We start from the raw sequence: 21,725 nt of genomic DNA, 5'->3' as shown, positions 1-21,725 counted from the left end.
TTCATTATTGTAGTATTATTGTAATTAAGTTGAAGATGACTTTCAAATTTGTTCTATTAAGTTCATTTGCATAAAAGACTAACAATACAGTGCCATCAGCAAACAGAAGGTGGTACAGCAATGTTCTGCTAATAGATATTCCTTCTTCTTTCTCCAATTTTAGAAAAATTAACACTACCTCAAGGGCTGCCAGAATAGTTTTGCTGAAATGTAATTTCCTTGCCAGACCCATTTTTAATTCTGAATTTCCCACCCTTCTTATAAAGTCTAATGGGAGCCATAGCATTACATAGTCTTGTGTACTAACACAGTCTGAATCATTGCATTTTTCCTCATGAAGTATTGATACTTATTTTGTTGAAATTGAGTTAACAACTTTCTCAAAGCCTGTGAATTGTAACTCATATTCATCGCACCATTCTGTAATTCCATCCATGACTTGAAAATGGTCTATTGCGGTAATGATTTTAGTGAATATGTTGTATCTGAACTAATTTCATTGTCAGAAAGTAAACAGTACAGTGGGGCTGCAAAGTATCTATACAGTAGCGAGCTCTGCCTGTCTCAGTTTGCGGGGCACTTAAGGTTGGCAGCACATTCATGTTGCTGTATAAGTTAGGGGCCAGGATTCCCTGCTAGTAGCTGCAGTTATTTTATGAGATGGGATTCAACATTATAATTGAAGCAATGAAATTAATTAATTGCAATAAATACACCATACTCACCAGTATCGCAGTGGGTGTTGGAAATGTTTTACTTTTTATTGAAGGCATAGTTCAACACACTTACATTTATTTGTGAACACTTTTACCAGTGTTCACATGTAAACAAATGCAGATAATCAATTATCTCTGTCTTCAGTTCATCTATTGTCTTTGGGTTATTTTGAAACACAAATGTTTTAGCTGCTTGCCAAAGGGAATAGTCAGGTGCAGACCGATGGCATGTGCATGGGGACCAGAGACCTTTCATAATTACTCTGTCTCAAAGGGACTAGTGTGCTATACAAGCAGTAGCATTGTTTTGTTGGGAAAATCAACAATTGATCTCATTTTCATTCAGCAGGACAATGTTGTTGTTGTTGTTGTTGTTGTGGTCTTCAGTCCTGAGACTGGTTTGATGCAGCTCTCCATGCTACTCTATCCTGTGCAAGCTTCTTCATCTCCCAGTACCTACTGCAACCTACATCCTTCTGAATCTGCTTAGTGTATTGATCTCTTGGTCTCCCTCTACGACTTTTACCTTCCACGCTGCCCTCCAATGCTAAATTTGTGATCCCTTGATGCCTCAAAACATGTCCTACCAACCGATCCCTTCTTCTACCCAAGTTGTGCCACAAACTTCTCTTCTCCCCAATCCTATTCAATACCTCCTCATTAGTTACGTGATCTACCCACCTTATCTTCAGCATTCTTCTGTAGCACCACATTTCGAAAGCTTCTACTCTCTTCTTGTCCAAACTGGTTATCGTCCATGTTTCACTTCCATACATGGCTACACTCCATACAAATACTTTCAGAAATGACTTCCTGACACTTAAATCCATACTCGATGTTAACAAATTTCTCTTCTTCAGAAACGATTTCCTTGCCATTGCCAGTCTACATTTTATATCCTCTCTACTTCGACCATCATCACTTATTTTACTCCCTAAATAGCAAAACTCCGTTACTACTTTAAGTGTCTCATTTCCTAATCTAATCCCCTCAGCATCACCCGATTTAATTTGACTACATTCCATTATCCTCGTTTTGCTTTTGTTGATGTTCATTTTATATCCTCCTTTCAAAGCAGGACAATAAATGGATAAATTACCTGGGAACAATAGACATCGGAAATGATGGTAGTATCAAAAAAGATTGGCCCTGTTAATTCACGCTCATGCTTTGGCAACCCACACTCTAGTTTTTTCTGTGTGAAATGGCATTTTCTCATGACCAAATTCATGAGTTTTTGGAATTAATGCAGCCAGATAGGTGAAACCAAGTCTTATCTATGGTAAAGGGTTCAATCTAAAATGCCGACTCCAGGTCTGTTAGCAAACCAGTAAAACCATTCACAGTATGCCACTTTGTTCAAATGGTCCATACAATGCAATTGTTGCACAGCAGTAATTTTATAGAGATACAACCTAAGTTCTGTGGTTACAGCCTCATTTGCTGTCATTTGAGAGACATTTGGAATCATCTCCTCACTGATTTTTTTGGACTCTGCAACATGATGTCCGAAATGTCAACGAGCTTCTATTCTGTTAAAATTGGGGTCTACCAGTTCGTGGTGCATCATGAACTGAATCTGGAATCTGTGAGTTAAATCACATTCAGTGTCACGACGTGGAGACCTCTAGGTAGGAAAACACAATCTAAATTGCCACCTCACATGCTCTGTAAAGTTTCCTTCTGCACAGAGAACCTCTTCCACTAAAAACACTCTCTGAAATAGTAGGAATTCTCACTACACTCAGCTTACACAATGATCAGACAATAACACAACTAACAACTGCAACACACACACAACCCTGCTACCCCCACATTGCCACTGCAGGCCCACAGAGCACGTGCAGGCGAGACATGACTGTGCTGCCACCCTTCTGTGCCCCACAAGGCAAGATAAGCAAGGCTCATCGCTGCAGAGCAACTTTGTGGATGCACTGTACTTTTACAGAGCAATGAAAAGAAGTTCCTCTCTGTTTGGAAAGACCCATAGTTACAGTTTCCCAAAGGTTCAGTCAAGGACCATTATTGTTTTTGTATTGTAAGGAACATATGATACATCAGGTGCTGTCTAACACTATCCTATTTGCAGATGACCCAACAGCGATAGTCTGCTGTAGAAATGGTGTATAGTTGTCAGTCACATTTGCAAAACAGCTGGGAAAAGTGGGGGGGGGGGGGGGGGAGGGGGGAACTAAAACATGGTTTAAAAATAATGGCTTGCAATTAAATTTTGCTAAAGCAGAAAGGGTTCATTTCATCACCAAATAAATCATACAACATATAACTGAAATATAAACTATGTAGACAAAAGAATTCCTTGTACTAATAAATAAAAATATATTGTGAAATAAAGAAACAGGAAGTGTACTGAGTTGACTAAACAGTCTCATTTAAATCATGAACATATTGAATAGCATTAGTTATATGACTGTAAAAATACTGTATAATGTGCCAATTTGGTTTCATTCTGTTAAGTACAGTATAATTTTCTGGGTGTGGAGAACACTTACGTACAGAAAGCTTTTAGACAACGAAAACGATAATTTGGAAAGATTAAATTTAATAACTATTTGAAGCTCATCTTCTCAAAAACAAAATCCCAACTTTCTAGGGGCAAAGTCTTTTCCAGTCATTATGAAATCAGACACATTACAAATTACGCGATACCAAGCCATAGACTTTGAATGAAAATACTACACATTATATGGGTAGGAAATTTGTAAATAAAATCTGGAAGTGGCAACAAACACAAATACAAAAAATTCAGAAGCAGACATAAAATCAGTCTGGAACTGCGCGACCACTACGGTCGCAGGTTTGAATCCTGCCACAGCTATGGATGTGTGTGATGTCCTTAAGTTAGTTAGGTTTAAGTAGGGGACTGATGACCTCAGCTGTTAAGTCCCATAGTGCTCAGAGCCAGCAGACATAAAAATATACAAGAAAACTAAATACTGTTAAAGTGTGTAAGATTTCATGTTTAATAAATATGTGTGTAAATAATTGCATCCATTAGTTTAGCCAACCATATTGAGTCTACCGTAATGTCAGCTATATGCATTTGTGACACTGTCTTTATCTTAGATTAATTTTGTCCATCTGTTTATAGTTACATCATTGACAAATCATCAATGTCATAATCTGTGTAGCTGTATGAGGCATAAAGATCTGATTTTGTTATTCCAGATTGGAGGCTGATAGGTGTATAGTATCTTTATGCTTTGTCTATCTTCTTTCTTTTGAAGTAGAACAGTGGGAGCATTGTTCCATTTGAGGAGTTGTCTTCTTTCACAAAAGTTTTGCAAATTATTGTCATCCAGCTTTAATAATTTAAAGCGAAATATGCAGTGTTACATGGCTTTATGCTTAATTACAGACTTACTATTTTATCAGTTGATTTGTTTTCACCACGTAACGCCCGCTGTTTATGTCCTTCTTCGTTGCTGAGCGATGTATCACTTTTCATTCTGATGCCGCAACTCTTCTTTTCCTATATCTTTACTACTTTTTATCTGTATAAATGATGAAACTATTGATTTTGCCGTTTAACAACTTTTTAATAACTGTGGAAGTATTGCAGGGATCGGGTCCCACCTAATGTGTCACCTGCCTATACGTTTTACATGAACCTTTCAAGATGCGATCGATCTGTTTACAAAGAGAAAGCAGAATATCTCTTCCTTTGACATTGTCCAACAACGACCTAGGAAGCTCGATGCCCTCGTGGCCCAGGCTCTTCCATGGCTCGCGGTAGTTTGCAGCATTCGTTTTATTCCTTGCCCACTTGCCGCTACGTTGAACTTTCGTGGTGGTCGTTGGGCAGTGTCTTCCGCGTTATCTGCAACATAAATAAACTTTCTTCCCACAGTATTTCTGGGAACCCAAAAACAAACTTAAAGAACATAATAGTAATAACTGTTCTTACAATTATTCCTATAAGTCTTGGTCGATTTAATGAGGGGTGGGACAGGCCTAAGCCTTGTGACACCACAAATACCATCATTTTACCTGCCCAGATAGCCTTACATGTTAAAGTGTTGCTTCCAGATCAAATCAGCCTGGTGGATTAATGATGAGTGTCAGTGTGACCTGGGTGTGGTTTTTAGGCAGTTTCCCACATCCCACTAGATGAATACTGGGCTGGTACCCAAGTCTGATCTCAGTTACATTATTTGCAAACATTTTTGAATGTTCTCACACTTTCACATGGGATAACACTGCATGCAAGTAGTTCAGATACACGTTTTTGTCCTGGAAGGATAATAGCATGGCAACAGGAACGGCACCTGACCGGCCGTTAAATTAACCATGCCAAATCCATTAATAACCATGATGACCTGCGCTGATTAGGGTCAAAGGCACAAGGAGAAGAAGAAGTGAAATGCTATCAACTTCAGGTGCTTTTCCCATCTTCATTCAATCATTGGCTTTATGTGCCAAAACTGGTATTCCTTCTAGGATGCCATTGTTTTTGTCATTCACTGTGTTTTTGTTTTTTTATTCTCTTAAACAATACAAACAGTTAAATAAATATTTAAATAGTTGTTCAAGATTCTGCTTATTTTTAGTTACTGTGTCGTGGACATTTTTTAATTTAATGTCATACTCATTCAAGTAAAGTCCTGGTTTGGGCTCATTTTATTATTATTTTTTTTAACTGTTTCTCTTAGTAAATATTATTTCTTCTCACATCATCTTAGAGACATTCCTGACTGATTTTGTTTTGTTCAGCAAATAAACTCATTCCCGTACATCGTGTACTTGCTTCGTAGTCCAATCAACATGCCAGGAGTCCTAGATCTACATTAGTCTCTGAGTGCAGTGACAGTGATTCAGGTTTAGAAATCATTCTCATTATCCTTAGCACTTCCAGGAAAATTTAGTTGTTGTGTTAGGCAACAGCACAAATATAACAGCATCCCTATGCAAAACTGTCAGCTGTGTTGAGCCCTTGGCTGGATTAATTATAATTTTATCTACTAATAAATTGTGGGAAATATTGCTGAGAGGTTTTGATTTGAAAAGTAGCATCTGTTTCTGTCTTCCAGTCTTAATGGATGATTAGTGTGCTTAACCTTTTGACAATAGAAATATTTGTGTACATGATATAAGAGCTATAGTATTCTGTGATTACTTCAGATTAATTTAAAAAATTGTCACTCTTATTTTACAGAAACCACTACAAACAATTGAAGAAATTTGGCAATACACTTGTTACAGAAGATAATGAGGATTGTGGCAGAGAATTGAAGAAGGAAGATTTTGAGGTAGCTTTAGGTATAATCTCAGCTTAGAAATTCTAGTATTGTGGTGTGACGAAGTATTGGCTAACTGACACTAGGTCATGGTTGGTCATTCCGTGTATCCAGCTTTAAAACCTGATCCTCCATGATTTTTGAATCTCTCAAAATTTTAAATTATTTGTAGATATGCTGTATACATTTCAGCACAAAAAGATCCAGCTTTGCACCCAGTTGGCACCACACAAACTGATCCAAATGGAAACACACATATCATTACATTTGTTTAAAATGATTTAGTACTGTCTTAAATTAATTATTTGTGTCTGCTTGACCTGCTAAAATATTCTCCATTGCTTAAACATATTTAGTTTTGTGAGTGGGAATTAATATTGATTTCAGGTCATGATCAAAAACTCATAACCCTGCTGAGGATATTCCTTAATGCATTTTACACCACAGTAATGAAGGGTAATAGGAAGAAGACTACTTTGTTATTTTTTAGAAGAATCTGTGGCACCAGAAATGACTGGGATGATGTGGGGAAAATCTTTTTATGAACTAGGCTATTAAGATAGTGGAGGCTGAGGTGAGACTGGAGGGTTATTTCTGTAAGGAGTCATCTAAACAGATATCTAGACATGTTTGCCCTAAATTTCAAACCTGTAAGGGAGAGACTGTTTCTCAAAGAAAAAAAAAAAAACTGTCAAAGTTTTAAGTACAAATATTTGTTGTTTGGCTTTGTGTGTACAGAGCCATGTAGCTGGTCTTCAGTGAGTCCATAGTCAACATAATGAAATGCTGTGTGAGATTAGACAAGGACACTATAAATTTTAACTGTACCAATGGAACTTCAGCCCCTTGTGCAGGTTTGTAACAGTGGATTTTACCTTATACTGCGACTGAACTGTTGGATTTCTTTGAATCTTGTAGCAAAGTGTCACAGTTACATTTCACGTGGTTCTTTTCTAAATCTCATACCACTTTTCTTTATGTTGGTAACAGTCTCACTGGAGTCCAGCTATACATGTCAGTACATGTAAAGCCAAACAGCTTCACTACAGAAACGCCCTTTGACTACCCTTAATTATCATATGAGTCATGTAAACAGGTTTTACCAGACCACCTTAGCCAACTCTAGTTCTGTTGATCCTTCTAAGAAGTAACCAAGCAATACACTTCATGTAACCATTTACTGTAATGGTCTAGAATGCATTTTTTAACTTTTTTAATGGTCTTCTGAAACCATATCCTGAAATGATGTCTAAGATACCTAATATTCTCCCATACCACCTAATGGTATCACTGTCATCAAACCAAATGTTGATTTGCATCACACGCTTTATTTTGACTTTTGAACTGACTTATAGAGAGACCTTCTGTATAACAGAGGCACTAGATGTGTTTGAAAACCTGAGAACTTAGAAGATAAATAGTGTCTAGTAGACAACTCAAGAACGAGTGGACATATGTATAAACAAGCTAAAATAAGAAGCGAGAAGTGTAACTGCAAGATAGATTTTAGGGAGGGGGAAATAAATGAAGTGAAAAGGGAAGACAATCACAAGAAATAATACATGAAAAAAGAGCAAGACCAGAATTTTTTTGGGAAATTTAGGCCAAGCAGCAGGCAACAAACAAGCTCCCACTGGTGGACTTGATAAGAACTAGCATCAGAGCAGAGACTCTAAATAGAAAGTGTGATAAAATGTCACCTGGAAAGTGTGGCCAGGGGAATTAGAACCACAACACAAGGAAATTGAATCAAAGGAGTATAAGGTCCACAGAGATTCGGGGACAATGAAAAAGTTTTCTCCCAGTCCGTCCAAGGACTTTAATTTCTCATTTATCACTTCTTTCATCTTTGGCAATGTTTGATAATGTGTAAAATGCCTAACTGCACTTCTTAGTCACATCTTTTCTTCAAAATACTCTCATTAATGTTCTTACTCCTTATCACATTTCCGCTTTTGCCTCATCATAGATATTTATTTCACTAAAGTTGGATTATCAGTATGACAAGGCCTGATGAATGTACATCCTCCAAAGAACGTGTCCCTTGGTAGCTATAGTATGCTTGTAATTGCACATAGTGCAGCAAAAACGTTGTGATCATGGAGACATTTTACCACACTTTCCAGGTGACATTTTACCTCACTTTCTATCTAGAGTCTCTGCTCTGATACTAGTTCTTATCAAGTTCTCCAATGGGAGCTTGGTCCATAGCTTGTTTGTTGCCTCCTACTTTGCCATAATTTCCAATAATTTTTCTGGCCTTGTTCTTCTTTTTTCTTATATTATTTCTTGTGACTGTCTTTCCTTTTCATTTCATTTATCTCCCCCGCTTTCTCTAAAATCTATCTTGCAGTTATTTTTCTCACTCCTTATTTTAGCTTGTTTATACATATGCCCACTCATCCTCAAGTTGTCTACTAATCTCTTTATCTTCTAAGTTTCAGGTTTTCAGATCCCATCTAGTGCCTCTCATTCTTTTTATTAAATCTCCCTTTACCTGCAATGCCGAGGGAATTTCCATTGGACATTTCCTTATTCTTAAGCTGCAACAGGCTCTTTCCTTCCGACCTTTCCTACTCATATGCCCCAGTAAGGACCCTTGGTTCTAAAAGGTAGCAATTTTACATCTTTTTATGTGTTTCCATCTATGGCCACTTGCTGATTAGATTTTACTACATTTACAGTATAAATGTAGGTGTATATTGTTTTTTATGAGAAGTGTCATCATAGATTTTAAAAATATGTAATTGCAACATTATGTGAATGCTTGTGAAAGCATTACTTGTAGTTTTACTTTATTTAACAATGCTGTTCAGCTTAAAAAAGTAATTTGCTGTTGATTATTACACACTTCTATTTACTGAAAATTTTGTAACTTGAAATAGTTCACCCAATAATGAGAAGCATATGTATTGATGTAGTTTATGTTATAAAGTTTTGATTATAAACATTATTCTTTACTCAAGTGTATTTCTTGTGGATTATGAAAGACTAATGTCCATTCTTTGTTTTCTAGATATTATGCACAGCACATATGCTGATGTTATTGGTGCACCAAAAATCCCAGCTGTCTCATGGGATGATATTGGTGGTCTGTCAAAGCTGAAAGAAGAAATATTCCGTACAGTGATGATGCCTCTCAAACATCCAGAGCTTGTGGCCTCTGGACTTCGAAGATCAGGTGAACATGCAGATTCTCTTTGTTCGTATCATTTTCTACTTTTGTGCTTAGTGAATGAATATAAAATACACTACACAGAATAGAGAAATTGTGGGTGTAACATAGGGTTTCAGAAATATATTGAAATATGGCAGTTGGTTTACTTTCTTTTTCATGTCTGGGTGAGCTTTCAGCCATACTCTCTGATCCTTGTCATCTCTTCCAAAATTTTCAGCCCAGTATTGAGCCATGTCAGTAGCTGCATTGGTTCCCAGCCATAGGTCTTTGAGGGTGCTCTTATAAGGACTGAGAAGACAATCTAATGTGTGTACTGTATACAGCACATCATCACAATCACACAAAATATCGCTGTTACCTTGTAGCCCCAAGATTGACAGGTTTGTCTTTACTGGTACAACACCTGTTGTTAATTCATTGAGGGTACTCTAAGTTTCTCATTCCAGTTAAATGTCTGTTGGATCAATTTCTTATGGTGGGTACCATTCAGGAAGGTCTATGTCCACAGTGTTCATGAAGCTGCTTCTGGCAATTTTCTCACTGCATGGTGCATTACGTGTTTTTCATTGAAGGTCAAGCTTGAACTTTTCCATGTAGTCCATTGCTGATAGTGTAATACATGGAGCAGAGAAACCAGCTGCTCTATACAGTTTATCCAGCAGTGGAGCAGCCATACAGCCATTGTTTAATTAAACAGCAAGTTTCATTCAAGATGACATCAGCTTTTCTGGCATGAGCAGATCTAATCCAGACTGGGCAGGCATACTCTGCAGTGGAAAAGCACAGTGCTTTACAAGTTTTTCTGAGAACAGTAGGATTTTCTCCATACTTACTGCAACTAATTTTCTTCAAAACAATGATCCTTATTGTTACTTATGTAGCAATTTTCTTGCAATGATTTTTATAGGTCAAAGACCTCTAGAGGAATACTACGAAATATTTAGAAATTTATGTATGTTACAGCTGCTGGTCCTCTCCAGTCTAAACTGTAAGTGAAATGCGCATCCCGTGTTTTTAAAGCATTTGGTCTCGACACATTTTGTTTTTAATACATTGATGTGGTAGACAGGGCCCTTGTTAGTTGCTCTTCAACAAGCTCAAAATATTTACCCTGTGCAGCAAAAGCAAGATCTGCTATGTATCGGAAATGCTTCATGATACTGGGGTTTGGTTGGTCTCTTGTGTACACTTCGCTGATGAAGATCATTACGTTAACTTCTCCATTTACTTTACACATTATCAAAATACACATAGAATCTTCATTTCTCAAGAACTGATTGAATAACCTATCCAAATGGTAATCTTTGAAATGGCTGTGCTGCTGATCAAGTAGGATTCCGTAGTTTGTTGTGTCGTAAGCAGCAGGCAGATCTGTCAGAGCAACTACTGTGATTAATTTATTTTGATATCACTCCTCACTGTGTTCTGTAAGGCTTAGAAATCAGGCTGTGCTGTTCTTTCCAGGTCGGAAACCTGCGTGTTGAGGTGTAGTTGGGTCTGCGATTGGCTTCAGTCTCTCATATAATTTGAATAGATCACATAATAGAGATATTGGGCTATAGCTGTTAGCTGTATCAGGATCTTTTCCTAGTTTCAAGACTTCAAGGACTTAGATTTCCATCACATTTTTGAGATAATACATATACAAAGATATTTATTAAATATATGTAATACCCATTGTTTTGTTACTGGACTGAACTGCTTAATCTGTTCATTACCCTTCTTGAATCTCCACAGATTTTCCATTTTTCATGTGTCTTCACCCATTGTCAAGCGCCTTTAGAGAAAGTGGTACATGGAATATATCTCTTTCATTATGAGGTGCTATTGTTCTCATGGGCCTTGGAAACTGTTCTTTGATGTTTCTGTTAGGAAGAAATTCATGAGCAATTTTATTTGCAGATGTTTCAATCTTAATTTAACAGGTTTCCTTTCCTCACTTAGTTTCTTATTCAGTTTCCATGCGTATCCAGTTTATCAAGTGCCACAACCCATTTATTTTCTTTCACTTTTCTTGTGGATTACGTTAGAGTTTCTCCACAATCTATGATACAATTGCTGAAAATGTTGGCATGCCGCTGACAGTACTTTCCCGTTTTTGGCTTTAATCATTTATCCAGAAAAGTATGTCCATCTACATGCACTGGGTATGTGTTTGCATGATAACATTCACAATATATCCGCAATCACACTCTTTTTGGTGTGAGGGGAAGATGTTGTGTCTTTGTGTCAAGATCGTCTGCATAGCCTTCCAATTTGCTTCATAGAACATAAATCTTCTATAGGGGGCTTAGGTTGTTTTCAGTGCAACAGAAACCTGGAGACTCATCAGTCAGTGTTCTGTTTCTGGGATGGGATTGGCTACAAACTTCGTACATCAGTGTTCACTGTCGGGACTGTTGAAAGAGGTGTGCCCTATCTACTATATCCTAATGTTAAAGGAAAATCCATGACGGAATAATGACAATACATGAAAACGATAGATAGCTACTTACCATATAGCAAAGATGTTGAGTTGCAGAAAGGCACAACAGAAAGACTGTCAAACAAATACTCTTTCAGCCAAAAATGCCTTCATCAGAATGAGACAACCCCACATGCAAGCGCGGTACCGTGTGCGCGCGACCGTGTGCGCGCGACCGTGCGCGCGCGACCGTGCGCGCGCACACACACACACACACACACACACACACACACGACCACAATCTCTGGCTGCCAAGGTCAGGCTGCAAGCAGCAGCGTGTGATGGGAGAAGAAATCTGGTGTTGGGGGTGAGGAAGAGGTTGGGGCATATAGGGGGAAGGAAAGCAGGGTGGTGGTGGGAGATGGTAAAATGCTTCTTGTGAGAAGTGGAGAGAGGGTAAGGCAGCTAGTTGCCGTTGGGAGGTTAGACGAAGGGCAGGGGAGAGGTGGGGGCAACACAACAGGAGAGATGTAAATAGAATGTGGGTGCATTTCTGGAATAGGGGGCTGTGCAGTGCTGGAGTGGGAACAAGTTAGGGGATAGTTGGGTGTAGGTCAATGACTAATGAAGGTCACAGTAGTTACAGCTTAGCTTGTAGATCACTCACAGGTAGCCCTGCCTATGATGGGATAGGTGATGCTTGTGACTGGATTGGAGTAGGTGGTGATGGGAGGATGTATGGGACAGGCCTTGCATCTAGGTCTGTTACAGGGATATAAGATATGAGGCAAGCAGTTGGGACCAGTGGTTGTGTTGTGATGGGTAAAGATATCGTGTAGATTTGGAGGGTAGTGGACTACCACTGCAGGAGGGATGGGAAGGATAGTGAGTACGACATTCTCATTTCATGACATGACGAGAGGTAGTAGAAACCCTGGCAGAGAATGTGATTCAGTTGCTCCAGTCCTGGGTGGTACTGAGTCATAAGAGAAATTCTCCTCTGTGGCCAGACAGTGGGATCTTAGGACGTGGTCACTGGAGAGGTAAGGCACAGGAGATCTGTTTCTATGCAAGGTTGGGAGGGTAATTACAGTCTTTGAAGGCCTGAGTGAGACCCTCGGTATTTTTTGAGGAGGACTGCTCGTCCCTACAGATGCAATGGCCGTGGATGGCCATGCTGTATAAGGGTGGCAGCTGTCAAAGTGGAGGTATTGCTGGTGGTTGGTAGGTTCAATATGGATGGAGGTACTGACATAGCAGTCTTTGAGGTGGAGGTCAACATTGAGGAAGGTGACTTCTTGGGTTGAGGAGAACCAGGTGAAGGGAATGGGGGAGAAGGTGTTGAGGCTCTGGAGGAATGTGGATATGGTATTCTCACCCTCAATTCAGATCACAAAGATGTCATCAGTGAATCTGAAGAACCAGGTGAGGGAGTTGGGCTTCTGAGTGGTCAGAAAGGATTCCTCTGGATAGCCCATGACTAGGTTGTCATAGGATGGTGCTATGCGGGTGCCCATGCCTTACGCCGGAATTGTTTGTAGGTGATGCCTTCAGAGGAGAAGTAATTGTGGGTGAGGATGTACATGGATTGGATAAAAAGTAGTGGAAATGCAATTATAATTCATACCCAACTTTACTGACAGACATTCACCATATTACATGCCCTCAATGTGAGTGCCCCGTATCTCAGTCATCTTCCCCCAGAGATTGAAGGTGTTGTACATCATCAGGACATCCACCTTTGTCGATGCCTTGCAAGGACTGCTTTCTGCCATGAGTGATGTCTTCTCTTGTGTTGTAGTGCATTCTACAAAGAGGTTACTTCATTTTGGCAAACAGGTCATAATTGCATGGAATTTTATCAGGTGAAGACATTGGATGTTCCATTATCTTCCACCCGCACATATGCAGGAACTCCTGCATGGGGTTCACAGTGTGGCAAAATGCATTGTCATGAAGGATGATGTGATGAAGTGGCAGAAGGGAACAATGTTGTGCACTGTGATCAAGATTCACTTCAGTCTTGATCCACATACATTGTTCGTGTTTCCTAAACATACTGTTAGGGCACTTGAACTAGCCTCCCACACTTTCAGACAGTACCTACAGCAGCTGACTCAAACAGCTGTCAGTGCTCACTGCACAACTTCAGCTGACTTACTGCTGGCAGCTGCAGACAGCGGGCATGCTGTCTGGTGCACATCCTTTATGTTACAGCAGTGTTGCCACTATGCATTTGGTCATTACGACTAGGAAGGAATTTGTAAGTTTGAAATCCCTCCGCATGGTCTTACCATCAAATTACCCATCTCCAGCTACAACCCCTCTTTCCACACTGAACTCCATCTGTTCAGATTTCACCAGTCTGTGACCATCACCAACATAGTCCTGCAAAACCATGTCAATCAGGCCCAAACCTCCTTGCAATACCTACTCTCCATCCATAAAATTCTCCTACGATGCAATCCCAAATTCCTGGATCCCATATCATACACTGAAACTCTTGCCCTCCAGGTATTAGAGCAGCATGCACACCACCACCTCAGAAAAACTCTCCAATCTGTTCACTTCCTACTCTTACCTTGGACTACCACTATCCACCACATCTAAAACAACTTGCAAACGTCCACCACAACTCCCCATAGCTGACAAACCTTGCTTTGCAGACCTACTACATTTACTGCACCCTCAAACACTCCCTCCCATGACCATTCAGAATCCAGAATCTAACAGACCAAAACCTAGTCATGAACCTTTCCTCCAAAAGCCTTAGCCTCATAGAAGTGTCAGTCATTTGCAAAGGCGCCACCTTTTGCGCCACCCCCAAATTCAGTCATGCAGGACTTGTTAAAGACCTTTATTCCTTCTCCCAGTCCCTACAGTGGAAACACTTTTTCGTCACCAAGCTTACGAATCAGACTCAACCAATGTTGAACCCTTCCTGACTCAGTTAACTCCTTTATCCAACTGTGATCCACCCCACTGCCCCCAAATCACCTCCTTTTATCTTTCCAGAACTTCTTAACCTCAAACCTTGCCTCACCATCATTTCCCAAATCCTTTTACATGCAAGCTAACCTTACACCCACAGAAAGAACTGCAGTCCACCACCTAAAAAGAGATCTCAACCTTATAAGCCCACCTGCTGACAAGGCTCCACCACTTTTGCTTTGAATCGCAAGCATTACCTGGCAGAAGGACTTCACCAGCTGTCAGATTCATCCAGCTACAAACCCCAGCAAGATCTCCAGTCTTTCCTCAAATCCTTAGGCCCACAGAGATAATCTTCCCAGATTCCTCATCTCTCTTCACTCCTACCACACTCTGCACTCTACCTCCTATGTGCTTGCTAAAGCCCATAAACCAAATCATCCAGGACACCCTATTGTGCCCGGTTACTGTGCCTCAACTGAAAGAATCTCTGCTGTCGTAGACCAACATCTTTAGCCTATTACTTGCAACTCATGGTACCCTACTATATAAAAGATACCAACCACTTCCTCCTCTGACTCTCCACAGAGTTCTTGTTCCTTTACCACATGGTGCCCTGCATGTCACTATTGATGCCACCTCCCTTTACATGAACATCCCTGATGCCCATGGCCTTTCATGACACCGGACAGATTCCATATCTATAGCCTCCTTTCTGGTTTTTCATCACCAGTTCTATCCTCACCCACAATTACTTCTCCTTTTAAGGCATCCCTTGCAAACAAAACCGGGGTATGGCAATGGTCACCCGCATGGCACCATCCTATGCCAACCTATTTACGGGCCATCTAGAGGAATCCTTTTTAACCATCCATAATCCCAAACACCTCACCTGGGTCAGATTCATCTTTGTGATCTGGATCGAGGGTGAAGACGCTCTATCCACATTCCTCAAAATCTCGATACCTTCTCCACCATTTACTTCAACAAGTCACCTTCACTTCAGAGAACCTCCATTCATATCAGATCTACCAACCATCAGCAAAACCTCCACTTTGACAGCTGCCATTCATTCCATGCCAAGAAGTCCCTTCCATACAGAACAGTCACTCATGGTCGTTGCATCTGTAGGGTCAAGCAGTTCCTCTCAAAAAACACTGATGGTCTCACTGAGACATTCACAGACTGTAATTACCCTCCCAACCTTCCATAGAGACAAATCTCCCATGCCTTATCTCTCCAGTCACTCCTCATGTCCTTAAGTCCCACTACCTTACCACAGAGGAATATTCCCTTGTGACTCAGTACCACCCAGGACTGTGGCAACTGAACCAACAGGGTTTTTACTACCTTTCATCATGCCGTGAAATTAACAATGCCCTACCCCCTATCATTCCCATCCCTCCCACCATGGCATTTTGCTGTCTACCGAACCTGCACAATATCCTCATCCATTCCTACACTACCCCTGTTCTCAACCCCTTGCCTCATCTCATGTCTTATACCCCTGTAATAGACCTAGATGCAAGATCTGTACCATACATCCTCCCACCACCACCTACTCCAGTCCAGTCACAAGCATCACCTATCTCATCAGAGGAGGGGCTACCTGAGAAACCTGCCATATGGCCTACAAGCTAAGCTGCAACCACTGTGCTGTGTTCTACATGGACATGACATCCAACAAACTGTCTGTCCGCATGAATGGCTACTGACAATCTGTGGCCAAGAAACGGCTGGACCACACAGTTGCTGAGCAAGCTGCCAAACACAATATTCTTAATTTTAATGACTGTTTCACATCCTGTGCCATCTCGATCCTTCCTAACACCACCACCTTTTCTGAATTACACAGGTGGGAACTCTCCCTGCATTATATCCTATGCTTCCATAGCCCTTCTGGCCTCAACCTTCGTTAGTCATTGTCCTACACCCACCTGTCCCATTCCTTGTTCCTACCCTAGCACTACACGGCTCTCTATTCCACCAATGTACTCACAATCTTTTTACTTCTCTCCTTTTGCCCTGCCCCCATCCCATCCAGTGCCCTTCGTCTAACCTTCCAACGGCACCTAGCTGCCCTACCTTCTCTCCACCTCATCCAGTATACTCCCACAAGAAGCACTTTACTGCCCCCAACCCTGTCCTGCTATCCTGCCCCCTCCCAACCCCAGCCTCCTCCTTACCCCCACCACCCTGATTGCTTCCCATCATGTGCTGCAGCTCCCAGTCTGGCCTCAGCAGCCAGAAACAGTGGTCATATGTGTGTGTGTGAGCTGCATTTCCGTGTGTGTGTGTGTGTGTGTGTGTGTGTGTGTGTGTGTGGAGAGAGAGAGAGAGAGAGAGAGAGAGAGAGAGAGCAAGGGAGTGATTTAATTCTGATGAAGGCCTTTTTGGCTGAAAACTTAGTTGTTTGACAGCCTTTTTGTTGTGTCTATCTACGACTCAATATCTCCGCTATATGGTGAGTAGCAATCTATCCTTTTCATGTATTGTCATTACTGTTAAAAGAGTGTGATAGTTTAGCATAATCAGTGTTAAATTATCCACATCAGCCAACTGGTCAACATGATTTCCATTGGTGTTAGTACTATCACAACCCAAAGCTGTAATATGGCATTAAAATCTTGGAGTACAAATTTAATTTTCTCTCTCTCTCTCTCCCTCCCCTTTTTTTTTGTGAGAGTTGAACTCCAAACAAGTTCATGGTGTTTTGAACAACAAACATGTTCCTAGTGTTTTAGATATAGATGCAGTAGAACAGTTGACACATTGCATGGTTATTATTTCAGTATCGTGCTTCAATGATGCAGCGTCATCTGAGACAGCATAATCCCATATTTTGCGTATAATGCTCTTCCATACTTGGGGTAGGATAAGCCTTCCAGAAAACCTATACTAAGCGTTACTAGTTTAATAGAGTTTACATTTTTGTGTATTTCCTGAATGCATAACACATCGCAACAATTCTATGTATGTGTATGTAACAAAATGTCTTCCTTAGTTTTCAGAATACCCTCTGTATTTATGCTGCGAATAGTCAGTGTTGGTGCTGAGAAGGACCATTTCTTCTATTTTTCGCCATTCATATTGTTCTTAGCTTTGTTCGGTTGTAGAAGAATTTTCCACTGACAGAAGTTGTTATTGTCCAGAGTACGCGCAGTTTCGAAAGCAATATTCAAGGAGTCTCCTTCCTTGTGCCCTAGTAGTTACCTGCAATAATATGGACCTTGCATATTGAAATTAGTTTAAATCTTTTCTCACCATATTAAATGCCGGTGTCTCAATTTCCATTCATAATTAACTATACCTTTCCTTCCAGTGTAAAAATATTAGCAAGAACATGAAACTGTGATAGCAGATTACTAGAGATTTAATAGCTCATAGTCAAATATCAGCTAGAGTAATTTATGTGGTGTGTGTGTGTGTGTGTGTGTGTGTGTGTGTGTGTGTGTGTGTGTGTGTGTTATTGGAGTTTCAAGCAGACTGTGCACAGCTCAGTAGAACAATATTTGTTGTCGTGGTCTTTAGCACAAAAACTAGTTTTATGCAACTTTCTATGCTAGTCTACACAGTGCAATCTCTTCGTCTTTCATCAATGAATTGATGAGATTGATCCAGCCACTGCAAGTTTGATCATTCTGTTTTCTGGCAAGGCATCTGAGGATGTGCATTTGTTTTTGGAGGACTTGGAAACTTCACCTGTGATGAATGGTGGGCCTGATGAACAGTTGTTACATGTAGCCAAGATTAGATTAACTAGTGAAGTGAAGACATATGTAAGGTGTTCTGAGGCTTTCAGGAAGGCGGGACAGTTTAAGCAGTTGAAGGAGGGGCTTTTACAGAGGTAAAAGAAACAGAATAGCACTCGGTACTTAGGGAGAGATTGAGTGCAATGACGAAGAGACAGGGAGAGACAGTAGAGAAATTTGCGGACAGAATAAGAGAAATTAATGAGTATACTTACGAGTTGAGTCAGAGTGATGAGCCGAATGGTGTTCTGTTGCAGGAGGCTGAGCAAAGGGCACTTGATGTATTTTTGAGGGGGTTACCAGCGCATATGTTGCAGAAAGTGCGTGAAGGGACTCCAAAAGATTTGTATTCGGCCATTCTGCTGGCAATTCAATGTGAGGAAATAGACGTGGCAACGGGGGTACGTGATAGACAAGCAGTGTTTACAGCGGGTATAAAATGTTATAAGTGTGGTTGTACGGGACACATGCAGAGACAATGTACCCAGTCACTGAGGAATAGAGGAAGGGTTGGAAATCAGCAGTGTGGAATGATGCAGAAGTGGAGGTAGTAGAGGTGGACAGTCGTTAAATGGCAAGACCCACCTAAGGAAGCTCCCATTTAATTTCAATGCTACAAATACTTATGCAGAGGTGGAATGTTCAGTGGTAGGATCAATAGGAACTAAAACGTTTAAGATTTTGTTGGACACAGGGCACATGTGTCAGTGGCTACTAAGAGTTTAATGGGACAAAGGAAGTTAGACCCACCATGTTATAGGTTGCGTCGAGTGGAGGATAAGGAGGTCACACCTTTGTGGTTAGTGACAGTTGACTTTTGCATACGAAAAGTCTGATTTGATGCATGCAATGAGGCAGTACCACGGCTAAGCGAGGGCTACGACATGATCCTAAGAGTAGATTTCTTGCATCAGCATCATGCCAAAATGGACAATGAACTGTGGAACTTGGTGGAATGCTATTTCATCTAGGGGAAACTGGTGTCACTGCAGAGCTGCCGCGAGGGGTGTTCAATGTAATGAACAAACCAATTGAACCGCTTACATTAGCATTAAGGCTTAATTCGCATGAGTGTGTGTCTAGTGGCGCTAGGAAGTTGCTTTGGGTAAGTGAGAGTCAAATCTACCTGTGGGTACAGTATGTGTTGTGTTGTTGAACCATTGGAGGATAATGAAGTTTTGGATCCATTAGGTTGTTTTGTGAAACATAGTATTGTAGGTGTACAAGAGGGAAACGGGGGGAACATTGTCCCCATGAACGTGGATAATTTTGGCACTGTAGACACGAATTTGAGAAAAGGAGTTTTAGTAGCGAATTTGGATGTACCAGATGACAAAGACTGGTGTTAGAGAGGTAGGTGTAGCGATCAACCACTAACTGCCAATAGAACTGCATTGTGTAACAAAGTTAAGCATTTGAAAGGAGAAGAAAAAGAGCATGTGGAAGAAATGTTGTGAGAATTTAAGGATTTGTTTTTTCCCACAAGGGCCGTTATGAGCAACTCCGTTAGTTCAACATAGGATACCAACAGGGAATGAAGCACCTGTTTACCGTAAACCATACAGAGTACCGAAGTATTTGCAGCCAGTTGTGGAGGATTTCATTGATCAGCAGCTTGTGGATGGTATTACAGAGCATAGTAATAGTTGCTGGGGGGCGGGCATTGTCGTTGTGCCTAAAAAAATCTATGGATGGAACTAAGAAATACAGGTTCTGTTGTAACTACCGATACCTCAATAATAAGACAGTAATGGACACATGCCCACATTCCAAACGTATCAGAGACTTTGGATCACTTAGGACAGTTCCAGCACTTTTTTACGATGGACTTGACAAGTGGTTTTATCATCAGTTAGAGGTGGCTCCAGAGGACCATCCAAAAACTGCTTTCTCTACTCCTGGAGTCCATTACCAGTACATTAGTGGTTTGAAAAATGCTCCATCAATGTTTCAGAGAGGTTGCTAGACAGTGCGTTGAGGGGTTTGAAACCATGGCAGTGTCTTGTCTATTTGGATGACATTATAGTATTTTCAAGTAGTATGGAGCAACATAGACAGCAGTTAAGGGAAGTCTTTATGGGGTTAAGAGCATTCGTTTAATGTTGAGCCTGGAGAAGTGTCATTTTGCATTGGAAGAAGTGAAACATTTAGGTCATATCATCAGTAAGGACGGAGTGCGAACAGATCCGAGGTTGGTACAGGCTGTAAGGGATTTCCGTGAGCCGAAAACAGTTAAGTAAATGCAATCATTCATCGTAATTTGCAATTTCTATTGAAAGTTCGTGAAGGGTTTTGCAGATTTAGCACAGCCATTGATGCAATTGTTACGGAAGGGTGTGAAATTTGAGTGGACAGAAGAGTGCCAGAAAGCATTTGACAAACTGACAGAAGTGTTAACATCAAGTCCGGTTCTTGTGTTTCCAGATTTTGAAAAGGAATTTATTCTAGCATGCAATGCATCAAATCAAGCATTAGGGTGTGTTCTTAGTCAGGAAATTGATGGGAAAGAACATCCTGTAGCCTATGCGCCGAGGCTGCTGAATGCAGCAGAGAGGAATTACTCAACAACAGAGAGGGAGATGCTTAGCGTAATCTATGGAATTACATATTTTAAATGTTATTTGTATGAGAGAAGATTTTGGGTAGTGACAGATCATGCTGCATTGAAGTTATTGTTGGGGTTGAAGGATCCATCCACTATACTCACTAGGTAGGCTGTGAGGCTTAGTGAATTCGACTACGAGGTGGTGCACAAGCCGGGGAAGAAGCACGGTAATGCTGATGCTGTGAGTAGAAAGGTGGCAAAAGTAGAAGTCATAGGTTATGACCTAGCAGTATGCCAAGAATTACAGGACACTAACAACGATTGTAAAGTGTATCGGACACAGCCACAATTTAATATGTACGACAGTCTTCTGTGCAGGGAAACGAAGTTAGACCCAAGGGTAATAGTGCCAGCGAAACTGAGAGATGAGGTTTTAAAGGAAGCACATGATCATGTGTTATCTGCTCATAGCAGGTGGAGAGTGACAAATAGGAGAGTGGCAGAGAGGTATTGGTGGAGAGATAGGAAAGTGGATGTGGATCAGTATGTCAAGAATTGTATACCATGTGCGCAGAGGCAGATTTGAGTCGGAAACAGATACAGCTACAATGATTGCCGGAAGTGACATGTCCATTTTCTATGTTGGGAATTGATGTCTTAGGACCTTTCAGTCGAACACCATCGGGAAACAGATATATTCTGACAATAATAGACCATTTTTTGAGGTATGTGGAGATGGTGGCTGTGCCAAACCAACAGGCAGCATTGATCACGCAATCGTTAATAAAGAACTGGATTTTGAAGTTTGGTATCCCGGAGACAATAATTACTGACAAAGGGATTTAATCAAGGAACTGTGTGAATTGTTGAACCTAAAGAAGTTGAGGATGAGCACATTGCACCCACAGGCGAACAGAAGGACAGAACGGGTACACAGAACAATC

The 21,725-nt window shown here is 40.7% G+C and overlaps 1 protein-coding gene across 1 annotated transcript in view; it reads left to right on the top strand.

Annotated features, from left to right (window-relative positions):
- LOC126458093 (peroxisome assembly factor 2) overlaps positions 1–21,725 on the top strand; it is a 145,313-nt gene that overhangs the window by 45,115 nt on the left and 78,473 nt on the right. Inside the window, exons 4-5 of the mRNA XM_050094915.1 lie at positions 5,890–5,993; positions 8,988–9,152. Coding sequence (XP_049950872.1) covers positions 5,890–5,993; positions 8,988–9,152 — 269 coding nt within the window. The remainder of the gene's footprint in view (positions 1–5,889; positions 5,994–8,987; positions 9,153–21,725) is intronic.

The sequence above is a fragment of the Schistocerca serialis genome, chromosome 2 (assembly GCF_023864345.2).
Source record: "Schistocerca serialis cubense isolate TAMUIC-IGC-003099 chromosome 2, iqSchSeri2.2, whole genome shotgun sequence".
NCBI classification, from domain to species: domain Eukaryota; kingdom Metazoa; phylum Arthropoda; class Insecta; order Orthoptera; family Acrididae; genus Schistocerca; species Schistocerca serialis.
The sequence above is the reverse complement of the archived record's forward strand: the minus strand, read 5'-3'. Positions and strand labels throughout refer to the sequence as shown.